At 45.1% G+C, this 14,095-nt stretch overlaps 1 protein-coding gene across 1 annotated transcript in view; it reads left to right on the top strand.

Annotated features, from left to right (window-relative positions):
* Positions 1–14,095, top strand: part of LOC139471818 (prolyl endopeptidase-like) — a 32,208-nt gene that overhangs the window by 6,164 nt on the left and 11,949 nt on the right. Inside the window, 11 exon segments of the mRNA XM_071254351.1 lie at positions 1,719–1,861; positions 2,890–2,950; positions 2,952–3,006; positions 3,686–3,735; positions 5,728–5,823; positions 7,714–7,818; positions 10,305–10,409; positions 11,339–11,419; positions 12,125–12,238; positions 13,372–13,520; positions 13,914–14,030. Of these exon segments, the coding sequence (XP_071110452.1) occupies positions 1,719–1,861; positions 2,890–2,950; positions 2,952–3,006; positions 3,686–3,735; positions 5,728–5,823; positions 7,714–7,818; positions 10,305–10,409; positions 11,339–11,419; positions 12,125–12,238; positions 13,372–13,520; positions 13,914–14,030 (1,076 nt within the window).

Genomic DNA, 14,095 nt, shown 5'->3' with positions numbered 1-14,095 from the left:
CTTGCCCTGGACCCATTTCTGGTGTCCCCCTCCGTGATATTGCTGGAATATTGCTAAAAGCAGCGTAAAACCACACTCACTCACTCACTCACTCACCCACCCACCCACCCACCCACCCACCCACCCACCCACTCACTCACTCACTCACTCACTCACTCACTCACTCACTCACTCACTCACTCACTCACTCACTCACTCACTCACTCACTCACTCACTCACTCACTCACTCACTCACTCACTCACTCTTGCCCTGGAAAGATGTCACTTGGTTGATTGTTGTACCTTGGACTTGACTCATGATATCATCCACTTGTTTGTCTGGTCCACACCAGCTCTTTTGTCTTACAAGCAGAGGTTCTGTGAGCAATACTATTTGCCTGTTGTTAAGGGGCAGGATATTTACAGGCAAGTGTGATATAGCTGGAATATTGCCGAGTGCAGTAGCAGATAATTATCTTCTACATATCATCTACCTTCTATAAACCATTATCCCAGAGATGACATGAGTGGGTCACAGTGGCTGCTGGTTATCTTGATCGGACTAAGATGTTGATTGAATGGCTATAGTGTGTAGAGCGGAGTAATGAAGTAATCTTTCTGACCTTGGCTTGGAACAAAACTCCCATTCACCCTTCAAAACATTGTCCATCAGAATACTATCTGACATATTGGAATGTCAGGTTTATGTGACATGATCAACTCTTGAAAAAGCACTTTGGCAGTGCAATGATTTGTGGTCTGGTGGTAGAGCGACCACCCGGAGAGCGGAAGGTTGGGGGTTCGATCCCCGGCCCCATCATACCAAAAGACATTAAACATGGTACTTATTGTTACCCTGCCTGGCGCTCGGAATTAAGGGACGAAAACAAGGACTGGTCGGCTCAGAGTCAGTACATGTATAATGTGCCTGAGTGGGGTATTCATGTTAAACTTCAGTATCTCAGTGGGCTAGCACTATTTAGCAGCATTGGTATGAATATTGGCCATGTAAGTGTAATAATCTTGGACGCGACGTTAAGCCCCCTTTCACCTCACCTCACCTGGCAACATCATGAGTAGGGGTCACTACCTAGGACACTGCATTATAAGAGCATCTTTGTAGTAGTATTTGGGTAGTTTGACAAGTACCTCCCTCTGCCCACCTGCAGGGTTGTTTTCCTTGCAAGCCTTTTTGACAAAGCCTTACACATTCATCCAGACCTAAATCTAACTGTTTGCTTAGGATGTTGTTTGTGGTTTGTGGAAGGTACCTCTAATTACTGTCTAATATTGATTCATGAAAGGTTTCTACAGTGATACCCATGAGGCTTCTCAAGGATTTGTTTGTTTATTTGTTGTTTAACGCCGCAGTCGGTTTGTTAATAACTTAGTCTTGACCAGGCAATCCAGTGATTGAAATCATGAGCATCGATCCACACAACTGGGATACGATGACATGCCTCAGCCAGGTCAGAGAGCGTGACCACCTGATCCTGTTAGTCACCTCTTATGACACGCATGGGTTGCTGAAGACCTATTCTATGCCAGATCTTCATGGGGGGCTTCTCAAGGAAGTATGTTTGGGGAAAATAGTATTTCTTGCATGTTGTTTGTCTTTTGATACTGTAGAGTTGCATCGTTGTTTACCATATTTTCACCTGCCATCTCTGTACGTCTATCGGACGTAGAGAGCTACAGTGCATCAGTAATTCCCTCAGCCTCCCATCTCCCATCACAGAGATACTTGGAGCAAAAAGGCAAGTCCGATGGAACCGAGACCACGATGAATGTAGATCAGAAGCTCTTCTATCATCGACTAGGAACGGACCAGTCAGAGGATGTCCTTGTTGCCGAGTTTCCAGAACACCCTCGATGGATGATGTGAGTCTGGGAGATTGATCATCCTGTGATCCACAGTTTGCGCAACTTAGTAAATGAATAGGAGGGTGAAATCTGATTGGTTAAAAATGTTTAATAAATGGGATTGGATCCCAGAAATATTTTGGAATTTTCACAGTTTAGGAATACTTTTTTTGAAAATATTAAACATGTGCTATGTAACTTGGCAAAATGGATACCATATTAATTAGATATGAAGTTGGATCAATTTGTATCAGAAAAACTTTGATTTAGTTGTGTTTTCCATGTTCTGCTAAGCAGGTGAGTTCATCCATTGTATCGTGACATCATAGAATTCCAGAGTGATTGTGAGTGTTCATGTAGAGAGAGAGTGCTTCAGAAAATTACAGATAACTTTTGTATTGAACAATGTTCAAAAGCATTACATGATTGTTGCTATCTTGACACAATGCTTTGAATTTTCTTCTTCATTTCTAACATACAGTACAGATCTTCGACATCGGGGTGCTCGTTGCCCTAGACTTGGACCAACCAGAGTTACCTGTCCCTGATCCCTCACTTTCCTTCTCGACCCATGAAGGTCTGGGATAGAAGGATAGTATAGGTCTTCAGCAGCCCATGCTTGCTATAAAAGCAACTATGCTTGTCGTAAGAGGTGACTAACGGGATCGGGTGGTCAGACTCGCTGACTCGGTTGATGCATGTCATCGTATCCCAATTGCGTGGATCAATGTTAATGATATCAATCACTGGATTGTCTGGTCCAGACTCAATTATTTATAAACCGCCAACATGTAGCTGGAATATTGCTGAGTATGGTGTTAAACAACACACAAACAAACAAGCTTTCCTTCTCATCACACAGACATACACATGTGCCTGCATTATAATTATGTGTGTACAGCATGGCAGATATTTCTGTAAACATTCAGGAATGGTCAAGTGATCCCCACATTGACTGTCCTGATGGCAACAAGTCCGGCTGAAGGCTGGATTCCCGCTTTGTCTTCAGTGTGACCTTAGGTTGAGTTTCTAGTGTTGTGTTCCAGTGGTGCAGAGGTCAGTGACTGTGGCAGGTACCTGGTGATGACCATCCATGAAGGATGCGACCCCGGTCAACAGGCTCTACTACGTCGACCTCAAGTCAATGCAAAATGAAATACGAGGTCAGTTTCAGCAATTTATCGATCGAGGAATAATTCACCCTCTGGGAATCAATGTTGGAATAGGTCCTGAGTAACCTGTACTGGTTGTTTGTTTTGTTTTGTTTTGTTTTGTTTTGTTTTGTTTTGTTTTGTTTTGTTTTGTTTTGTTTTGTTTTGTTTTGTGTTTTTTTGTTTTTGTTTGTTTGTTTTGTTTGTTTGTTGTTTAATGTCAACTCCAGCGGTCCAGCGGTCTGGACCAGACAAACAAGTGATTGACATCATGAGCATCCAAAGTAATTGGATACGATGTTATGCATCAACCGAGTCAGCGAGCCTGACCACCATCCTTGGTACTTCATACTTGTCTCTCTTTGAGGATTCTGGGCAGAATAGAGCCCCAGTACCCCATGCTTGTCTCCCTTTGAGGACTGTGGGCAGAATAGAGCCCCAGTACCCCATACTTGTCTCCCTTTGAGGATTGTGGGCAGAATAGAACCCCAGTACCCCATGCTTGTCTCCCTTTGAGGATTGTGGGCAGAATAGAACCCCAGTACCCCATGCTTGTCTCACTTAGGGGATTCTGGACCTAATGAAGCCCCAGTGCCTCATGCTTGTCTGAATGCTTGTAGTGTCAGAGATTTCCTGTACACTTGTACTGCCTATCATTATGATATGTGTAACTGACTGTTTTTTGTTTCAGGTGTTTTATCCTACGTCAAGATTGTGGATAACTTTGATGCTGAATATGAGGTGAGCCCAAGTATAACACTGACCCCTCTACACACTGACAGTGTTTGTTGTGTGTGTGTTGCTGACCCTCCTACTGATAGAACCAGGAAGTGCTGCAACCTACCACCTCTCACTACCAGATGGTTTTATATTACCCTACATATGATTCAGGAAATTACCATGAAATGATGTTTCTTGCAAGCCTGTCTGAGGTTTCAACATATTCAATGCATTGAGGAGACACAATGGTGTCACATGAGATATGACCAACTGCCGTGTGTGCCTGACTGTACACAGACAAGCCATTGTTTGAGTCTACAAAAGGAAATAGATTTCGAACAGTTTCTCCCTCTCCTCTCCCTCTCCCTCTCCTCCCCCCCCTCCCTCTCCTCTTCCCTCTCCCCCTCCCTCTCCTCTTCCCTCTCCCCCTCCCTCTCCCCCTCCCTCTCCTCTTCCCTCTCCCCCTCCCTCTCCCCCTCCCTCTCCTCTTCCCTCTCCCCCTCCCTCTCCCCCTCCCTCTCCCCCTCCCTCTCCTCTTCCCTCTCCCCCTCCCTCTCCTCTTCCCTCTCCCCCTCCCTCTCCCCCTCCCTCTCCTCTTCCCTCTCCCCCTCCCTCTCCCCCTCCCTCTCCTCTTCCCTCTCCCCCTCCCTCTCCCCCTCCCTCTCCTCTTCCCTCTCCCCCTCCCTCTCCCCCTCCCTCTCCCCCTCCCTCTCCTCTTCCCTCTCCCCCTCCCTCTCCCCCTCCCTCTCCCCCTCCCTCTCCTCTTCCCTCTCCCCCTCCCTCTCCTCTTCCCTCTCCCCCTCCCTCTCCCCCTCCCTCTCCTCTTCCCTCTCCCCCTCCCTCTCCCCCTCCCTCTCCTCTTCCCTCTCCCCCTCCCTCTCCTCTTCCCTCTCCCCCTCCCTCTCCCCCTCCCTCTCCCCCTCCCTCTCCTCTTCCCTCTCCCCCTCCCTCTCCTCTTCCCTCTCCCCCTCCCTCTCCCCCTCCCTCTCCTCTTCCCTCTCCTCTTCCCTCTCCCCCTCCCTCTCCTCTTCCCTCTCCCCTTCCCTCTCCCCCTCCCTCTCCCCCTCCCTCTCCCCCTCCCTCTCCTCTTCCCTCTCCCCCTCCCTCTCCCCCTCCCTCTCCTCTTCCCTCTCCCCCTCCCTCTCCCCCTCCCTCTCCCCCTCCCTCTCCTCTTCCCTCTCCCCCTCCCTCTCCTCTTCCCTCTCCCCCTCCCTCTCCCCCTCCCTCTCCCCCTCCCTCTCCTCTTCCCTCTCCCCCTCCCTCTCCTCTTCCCTCTCCCCCTCCCTCTCCCCCTCCCTCTCCTCTTCCCTCTCCTCTTCCCTCTCCCCCTCCCTCTCCTCTTCCCTCTCCCCCTCCCTCTCCCCCTCCCTCTCCTCTTCCCTCTCCCCCTCCCTCTCCCTCTCCTCTATTAAGACATACTGCTATCATTAAAATATACTCACTGATCCCCTTACAGTACAACACTGACACCCTTACAGTACAACACTGACACCCTTACAGTACAACACGGACACCCTTACAGTACAACACGGACACCCTTACAGTACAACACGGACACCCTTACAGTACAACACTGACACCCTTACAGTACAACACAGACACCCTTACAGTACAACATGGACACCATTACAGTACAACACTGACACCCTTACAGTACAACACTGACACCCTTACAGTACAACACTGACACCCTTACAGTACAACACAGACACCCTTACAGTACAACACGGACACCCTTACAGTGCAACACGGACACCCTTACAGTACAACACTGACACCCTTACAGTACAACACAGACACCCTTACAGTACAACACGGACACCCTTACAGTGCAACACGGACACCCTTACAGTACAACACTGACACCCTTACACCCTTACAGTACAACACAGACACCCTTACAGTACACAACTAATCCCCTGTACCCAGTGACAAAACAATACTGACTAAACTCTGATACTCTCTGGTTTAGGCCTGCCAGTATAGTGACCGTTTGTACACTGTCTGTTTCAGTATATCACAAATGATGGCAGCAAGTTCACCTTCAAGACCAACCTGAATGCATCAAGATACAAACTCATCAACATCGACTTCGCTGATCCTGATCAGGTACACCCAGGTGTCTCTCTACACACCAACTCTCACACCATCAACAAATATAGCCATGTCATCAAAACATTGGCTTGTTACACTGAAGATTCCACTTTGTTACCCCACATGGCTACAATGTACAAAGACAGCTTCTGGTGTTTTCAGGGGGCACGGGTGGCCCAGTCGTCTAAGGCGCCGCTATTCGCTGTGCAGAGTTGCGTCCCTTGGGCCACCAGAAACCTATGATTGTGGGTTCGAATCCCGGTTCGCCCCGATTATGTTTCTAGGTTTGTCAGCACCATACCCGTGCTCGTGGGTTTCACCGAGGTGGTAAACGTCTGAGACCTGCATTACTTTGGGCTTTCCACCCACATTAAGCTGACACGCCGAGATATAACTTGAATACTGTTAAAAAGGGCGTTAAACCAAACTCACTCACTCACTCACTCTGGTGTCTCCTGCCATAACAATGCTGGGATAGGGATGAAAGAAGCATAAAGCCCTACTCCCTCATGGACTTACTCTTTGTGCTTCGTCATTAGATAAGTTTATCTATTCATCATGTGACCTTCCAGAGGGCTGCCTTTTATGAAGGGGTGGCTAAAATGAGGATTGAGTGGACAAAATGTGTATGATAAACAGTCTGCACTTGAAGGTTTCAAAGCTACGCTCCTCTAGATTTCAGCATTCACCTGAAAGGCTTCAGAAAAAGAAATTGTTCCAAACATTCAATATCTGAATAACTAACAATGGCAACATTTGTCACTAAACACACTGTGTGTATGATTTAGAGCTACGTTGCCGGACATTGCCAACCTCACTTTTAACAGTGGTCCAAAAACTGATGTAAATTGTCATAAGAAGTTCCTCAACTTTAAAAAAAACATTGATGTATATGCATATATCATGTAACAAATATTATATTTGGAATAACACTTTCTTATTAAAGTGGGGGCATGGGTGGCCCAGTCGTCTAAGGCACCGCGATTCGCTGTGCAGAGTTGCGTCCCTTGGGCTCACCAGAAACCTATGATTGTGGGTTCGAATCCCGGTTTGCACTAATTATGTTTCTAGGTTTGTCAGCACAATACCCGTGCTCGTGGGTTTCACTGAAGTGGTAAACGTCCGAGACCTGCATCACTTTGGGCTTTCCTCCCACATTAAGCTGACACACCACGATATAACTGGAATACTGTTAAAAGTCGCGTTAAACCCAACTCACTCACTCACTCACTCACTCACTCACTCACTCACTCACTCTTAGTAAAGTACAGATTCTCGTACTTTTAGGGGTTGAGCCACCGAGGCTCCCCCCAAAATGAAAGTCCGACAACTGGGTTAGATCGCTGACTGTGTGTGCTGGTGATTAGGTGCCTCACTCTGGCAAGTTTGGGTTCGAATCCCAGACGTGACTCAACCCAAAGACGTATGAGAATCTGTACTTTACTAAGAAAGTGTTATCTCAAATGTAACATTTGTTACATTTGACCACTTTCTAAATGGCATTTTGTGTTCATGCATATATCCTATACATGGGCGGATACAGCTTTTTGAAAAGGGGGGGTGCACAATTAAGATCGATTTATTGTCTTTGGTGGTAATTTATACAGAAATAAAGACTTTTTTTGAAATAAAAAGGGGTGTGTGCACCCCCGCACCCCCGCACCCCCCCTCTGTTTCCGCCCATGCATATATATAGCATGGCTTCATTATTATGCTTTAGGGTCGAGTTATGACACTGATATGCATTTATTATCATAAACATGATACATGCCATATTTGTTTGCATTATTATTATTGTTGTTGTTATTATAATGTTATTATTTTTATTTACCCTTGATATGGTTGAGAGACCCCTTGTTTGTTTGTTGTCATGTACAGGATACAGATTGAATGATGATGTTTCAGAGTAACTGGCAAACTCTAGTGGACGAGGATGAGAAGTCAGTGCTTGAGTGGGCTGCCTGCGTCAACAAGGACAAGCTCATCCTCTGCTACCTCAAAGATGTCAAGGTGAGATCTATCATGTATGGCATATGCTTTTGTTTGTTGTTTTCCCAGCAATCAGTGTTATTCCAGCTATATCATGGCGGCTCATAACTAATTACATTTAACTAACTCTACTCGAACGTATATAAGCAGAGCAGCCAAGAATAAAAATGAAATTATATCAATATACGGAAATAGAAATCATATCAATACAAAAACAGGAATAATATGAATTCCAAACCCACAATAGATATGTGTACCCTACTGCCACTGTATCAGATACTGTAAGTCTGGAAGTTCTAGAGCAAGGGAGCACTGCATAGTGAGTGACACACACTTGCAATAGTTTCATGACACAGTTATGTAAGACCAACAACTAACAAAAAACGTCAGACAGCATGTTCTTTTACTTTCTGCCACACTTTGGCAAACCAGCCAGTGCATGAATAATAAATATTCCCTTAATTCTGTGTGGCCTAAATTACACATTATCACTCAGTGTCAATAGCCTAATGAGGAAAGTTCACTAACCTGCCATCTCTCGTCATGTTGCTTACATAACACTGAGGAGTGGTCCAGACATCCTCCAGCATGTTTATCTAACAGAATAGACAGGCTCCTTGTCAACTACAACAACACATGCTTCTATTGTTTAGAAATCATGGACGGACACTGAGTTACCATTTCATCACACCACCTCGTCTTTACCGTATTCGACATAATAAGCGCCAAGGGTGGTTTCAAAATAAGAAATAGGGGGCGCTTATTAGAATATTATTTTGGTAAAAAGTGAAGAGTTGAAAGATAAATTTTATGGTTTATGCTGACAGCCTGAAATGTTTATATACTACAGATATAATTTTCCAGAATTTAATTGCCCATTATTAAGGGGGCATATAACACTTGAGTGCGTATTATACGCGAATAAATAAGTCTTGTGTACATTGATCAAGCTGAAGCTAATTGGGATTGTTCACTAGCCAATATATTAGCAAATATCGCCGTGAGCGCTTATCAGAGCAGGGCGCATATTACGTCGAATACGGTATTAAAAATAACATGTGCAAAACTTTGATCTTTGGCACAAAACTTTCCAGATATAAAGTGTGCAGTTTTGTACACATCAACTTTAGCCGGAACACATTTTAGCTTTTAAGCTTTATAGGAATTCAGTTCAGTTTTTAGATCAGCAGATCTGGAGAGTTGATCGTACATGGTGTGTGTATGTGTTGTTTGGAGATTCACAGTAGACTTTAGACATAGTGTATTCAACTTAACTTGAAAAGGATTAGTAAACAGGCTTAAGTGGCTTTTGTAAATACCACTCCCTGTTAAATAATTACATTTGTGTGGACACCAAAACTTTAAGGTCAAGAAACAACACAAACTATATACAGTAGAAGACCACTCATGTTACAAAGACCAAAGTTATAATGCATATATAAGCATGCTATACATTATTATTCCTCTCTTGTGAAGAGATCACCCGTTTAATAAACATACAGCTGTATTCAAAATTCAACAAATTATGTAACAGGGCATTGTGATGTGACTGTAAACGTTGTGGTGCAGGGTCCCATTCCACAAGGTGATCGTAGCGCAACGGCAATCGTACGGCAGCTAAAATTGAAAAACAATCTTGGTAAGTTCCTGCTATCTGTTTTGAGTGCTTAATATCATCCCGTACCAGATTCTAAAGGAGGGTAGTAGTTTGTGTTGTGTGGAGACCCGAGGTGCCTGTGTTGTGTGGAGACCCGTGGTGTCTGTGTTGTGTGGAGACCTGTGGTGCCTGTGTTGTGTGGAGACCCGAGGTGCCTGTGTTGTGTGGAGACCCGTGGTGCCTGTGTTGTGTGGAGACTCGTAGTGCCTGTGTTGTGTGGAGACCCGTGGTGCCTGTGTTGTGTGGAGACCCGAGGTGCCTGTGTTGTGTGGAGACCCGTGGTGCCTGTGTTGTGTGGAGACCCGTGGTGCCTGTGTTGTGTGGAGACCCGAGGTGCCTGTGTTGTGTGGAGACCCGTGGTGCCTGTGTTGTGTGGAGACCCGAGGTGCCTGTGTTGTCTGGAGACCCGTGGTGCCTGTGTTGTGTGGAGACCCGTGGTGCCTGTGTTGTGTGGAGACCCGAAGTGCCTGTGCTGTGTGGAGACCCGTGGTGCCTGTGTTGTGTGGAGACTCGTAGTGCCTGTGTTGTGTGGAGACCCGTGGTGCCTGTGTTGTGTGGAGACTCATGGTGCCTTTGTTGTGTGGAGACTCGTGGTGCCTGTGTTGTGTGGAGACTTGTAGTGCCTGTGTTGTGTGGAGACTCGTAGTGCCTGTGTTGTGTGGAGACTCGTAGTGCCTGTGTTGTGTGGAGACTCATGGTTCCTGTGTTGTGTGGAGACCCGTGATGCCTGTGTTGTGTGGAGACTCATGGTTCCTGTGTTGTGTGGAGACCCGTGATGCCTGTGTTGTGTGGAGACTCATAGTGCCTGTGTTGTGTGGAGACTCATGGTGCTTGTTTATTCTACTTTCAGAACGAGCTGTACGTGCATGGCCTGAGTTCAGGGTCAAGGATGTCGCAGCTGCCCCTGGAGGTCGGGTCAGTCGTCGGGTACTCAGGGAAGAAGAAGTATGACGAGGTGAAGCACTTGGCAGACAGGCATTTACCTTCTGAGTCACTTAAATCAGATCCATTTTTCTAGTTTAGACAGCCTCCGTGTTCAAGTGAAGAGAACATCTGCCCAGAGTGTGGTAGGTCGGTGGTTCGATCCCAGACCGCGTCATACCCCAAAATGTTGTAAGATGGAGTTTGTTGTTCTCCTGCCTGGTGCTCGGCATTAAGGGCTTAAAACAAGGACTGGTCGTCTGGGAGTCAGTATACTGTGTCCGAGTTGGGTATTCATGTTAAACTGTGACATTGTATCTAAGTGGGAAAGCACTATAAAAACCTGGCAGGGCTTCAGACTAATACAAGCAGGCACACACCAGATGTCGCTATATAGGCATGCACCTCGTTATGATAGTGCAGTAATCTTGGATGCAGTGTTGAACCTCATTTCCCCTCACTCTTTCTTGTTTAACTGATGAGACTACCTGAATATTTGCATACCAGGTAAGTGGCAGAATTTAGAATAAAAAATAAATTTGTTTGACATTTTTAGAAAAAAATACCTCAAATGAACACATTTCTTTGATGTGTCCTGCATCTTGGCATGTAATGCCAGGAACATCCACACAAGAAACAGAAGTGGTTTGGCCAAAGACGATTTAAAATGCTTTTGGGGAATCACCTGAAAGTGTATTTTAATACATCAGTTAAAACATCACCAACTGTCTTCCCACTGTACTCTTTCCAAACTGAATTGTGAAGCTATGGACTGAGTTACCACCATGATTACTTGAGTAAATTACAAATGTATTTGTTTTCTGTTGGTAGATGTTAGTTGTAATATTACCTTTCGAGGGAGAGTATCTACTGATTCCTTTTATCATTAATGGACATGATGGCCCCATTGTCACTGGTGGAACTACGTAGAGACATTACTGAAGACGTATTTATGTGTTTCAGATTTTCTACCAGTTCACATCATTTCTGACTCCTGGCATCATCTACAGGTGTGACATGACGACAGACACGTACACCCCCAAGGTAAGTCTGTCTGACATCATCTACAGGTGTGACATGACGACAGACACGTACACCCCCAAGGTAAGTCTGTCTGACATCATCTACAGGTGTGACATGACGACAGACACGTACACCCCCAAGGTAAGTCTGTCTGACATTATCTACAGGTGTGACATGACGACAGACACGTACACCCCCAAGGTAAGTCCGTCTGACATCATCTACAGGTGTGACATGACGACAGACACGTACACCCCCAAGGTAAGTCTGTCTGACATCATCGACAGGTGTAACATGACGACAGACACGTACACCCCCAAGGTAAGTCTGTCTGACATCATCGACAGGTGTGACATGACGACAGACACGTACACCCCCAAGGTAAGTCTGTCTGACATCATCGACAGGTGTGACATGACGACAGACACGTACACCCCCAAGGTAAGTCTGTCTGACATCATCTACAGGTGTGACATGACGACAGACACGTACACCCCCAAGGTAAGTCTGTATGACATCATCTACAGGTGTGACATGACGACAGACACGTACACCCCCAAGGTAAGTCTGTCTCACATCATTTGATTACAAAGCATAATGCTGTTGTAGGATCTACAAGTACATGGCGTCAAGGCTCTGCCACCTACGCACATGATAAGAAATCAACACCAAGAGTGCAGTATGTCATGCAGGAGTGTTCATAATGCAGAGATGTCTCTTTTTCAGACTTTCCGTGAAATTAAAGTCAAGGATTTTGACACCAGCCAGTTTGAGACAGAACAAGTTTTCTTTCCCAGTAAAGATGGAACAAAGATCCCAATGTTCATTGTTCACAGAAAGGTAATGTCACCTGGCACTGTTTATAGAGTTTATGTCTTCTTCCCACCCTATCAAAGTGGGGGAAATATGAGCTTCAAAAACACAGATGCTTTTTTTGTTTTATGCAAGCTAAAAAGTGAATGCAAAAAATATGCAATATGTGAAACTGCTAGATAGTTTCCAAAAATCAGACTTAAATAACACTGCACACAAGGCAGCATATTTTAGTAACTTTTTGAAGAAAAATTCAAATATTATATGATTTTTTCATTTTTCATTTTTCTCCCACTTACTGACCAAACTATTAACAAGAAATCTGTAAATTATGAAATATGCAAAGCTTGCCGAACATTCTCTTGAATGTTTATTGTTTTTGAAGTGGTGATCTTAAACTAATTACCAATCTTTGAAATTCACGCTGTGATGCTAGTCCAAGACAACTAAATTGTGCTGTGGACAAGTAAAAATCCAACGATGGAAGTCCTCATTGACTAGTACTATTTGAGACCTATAATTTTAAACCAATTTTGCTACAAATTAGAACTGAATAAAACTGACAAACATGTAAGCCTGAGCACTACTAAAATATTTTCACTCATTTTCTAAAGTAGTCTTAAAAAACGAGTTTTGAAGGCTGAATAACACTCGAGGTACCAAACCACCTCCCTTGTGTTATTGATAACAGTGCAGGTTGCACCGATGCCATGTGCTTGGACTAGCAGTGCCAGGGTGCTCCCAGTTCCTTTCCCTGGAACTTAAGCAGGATTCAGGGACCCTTGGAATTTGAATGTAGTATTTATATCTGATGATTCTCTAAATCTTAGGGACCCTTGAATGTCATCCTTGATTCAAACGATAATTAACCATGCCAGTCTCTGCTGACTGAATCCCAGAGTTTCCCTGATAATGACCCTTGGTCTGGCAGGGCCATGCTCTTCCATTTGTGTCAGTTCCATACCCGTGCTCATGGGTTTTCACGAAAGTGCTAAATGTCTATACCTGTATCATTTCCGGCTTTTCTCCCACATCAATGACGTGATGTCATATAGCTAGAATAGTGTGCAAAGCGTGTCAAACCTAACGTATGCACTCAGGTGCGCGCATGCCGGACTAAAGTGTTTGGTTGCTACAGCATCTATTTCTTCCTGTTGCAGGGCTTGGTCCATGACGGAAGCCACCCGGTGATGTTGTATGGCTATGGAGGATTCAACATCTCCATCACTCCATCCTTCTCTCCGTCCCGACTTGTCTTCCTGCAGCATCTGGGTGGAGTCTACGCCATCGCTAACATCCGCGGCGGAGGGTTAGTAATCCTGTCAGGTGTTCATTGAAATACTGTACTGACATGTGTCAAAGATGCAGAAGGTTGGGGAAACTGTGGCAACACATTGTACAGGAAATGAACAGGTGGCTTCAAGCCATGTAATCCAGACAGATGGGGAATCGGGTTCTCAGCATTTGATTGCTTGTGGTATGTGGCAACCAAGTTAAGTTGGGTGATCATTGTGTGTCATCATACCTGATGACGTTGTGGAAGACATCAATCACAGGTTTGTCTGACCCACACTCAATCAGTTACAGTTCCCTGTGATATGGCTGGACTATTGCCCACTGTGGCTTAAGACAGCAGATTATTTGTTTTTTACCTTCCCTTGTGGTTACTGACATTGTTGTACTATTCAGTGTGTATTTTCAGTGAATACGGAGAGTCTTGGCACAAGGCAGGCAACTGTGCCAACAAGCAGAATGTGTTTGACGACTTCCAGTCCGCTGCCCAATATCTCATAGAGAATAAATGGACGTCGGCTAAAAGGTGAGACGTGGAATAGGACCTACTCACTTGTAGATTTATTTTCTCATAGGTATATTATATTTCCT

Source organism: Haliotis cracherodii, unplaced genomic scaffold (genome assembly GCF_022045235.1).
Source record: "Haliotis cracherodii isolate W230 unplaced genomic scaffold, xgHalCrac1.p SCAF_1, whole genome shotgun sequence".
In the NCBI taxonomy this organism is placed as follows: domain Eukaryota; kingdom Metazoa; phylum Mollusca; class Gastropoda; order Lepetellida; family Haliotidae; genus Haliotis; species Haliotis cracherodii.
Note: the sequence above shows the minus strand (reverse complement) of the source record. Positions and strands in the feature narration are given on the sequence as shown.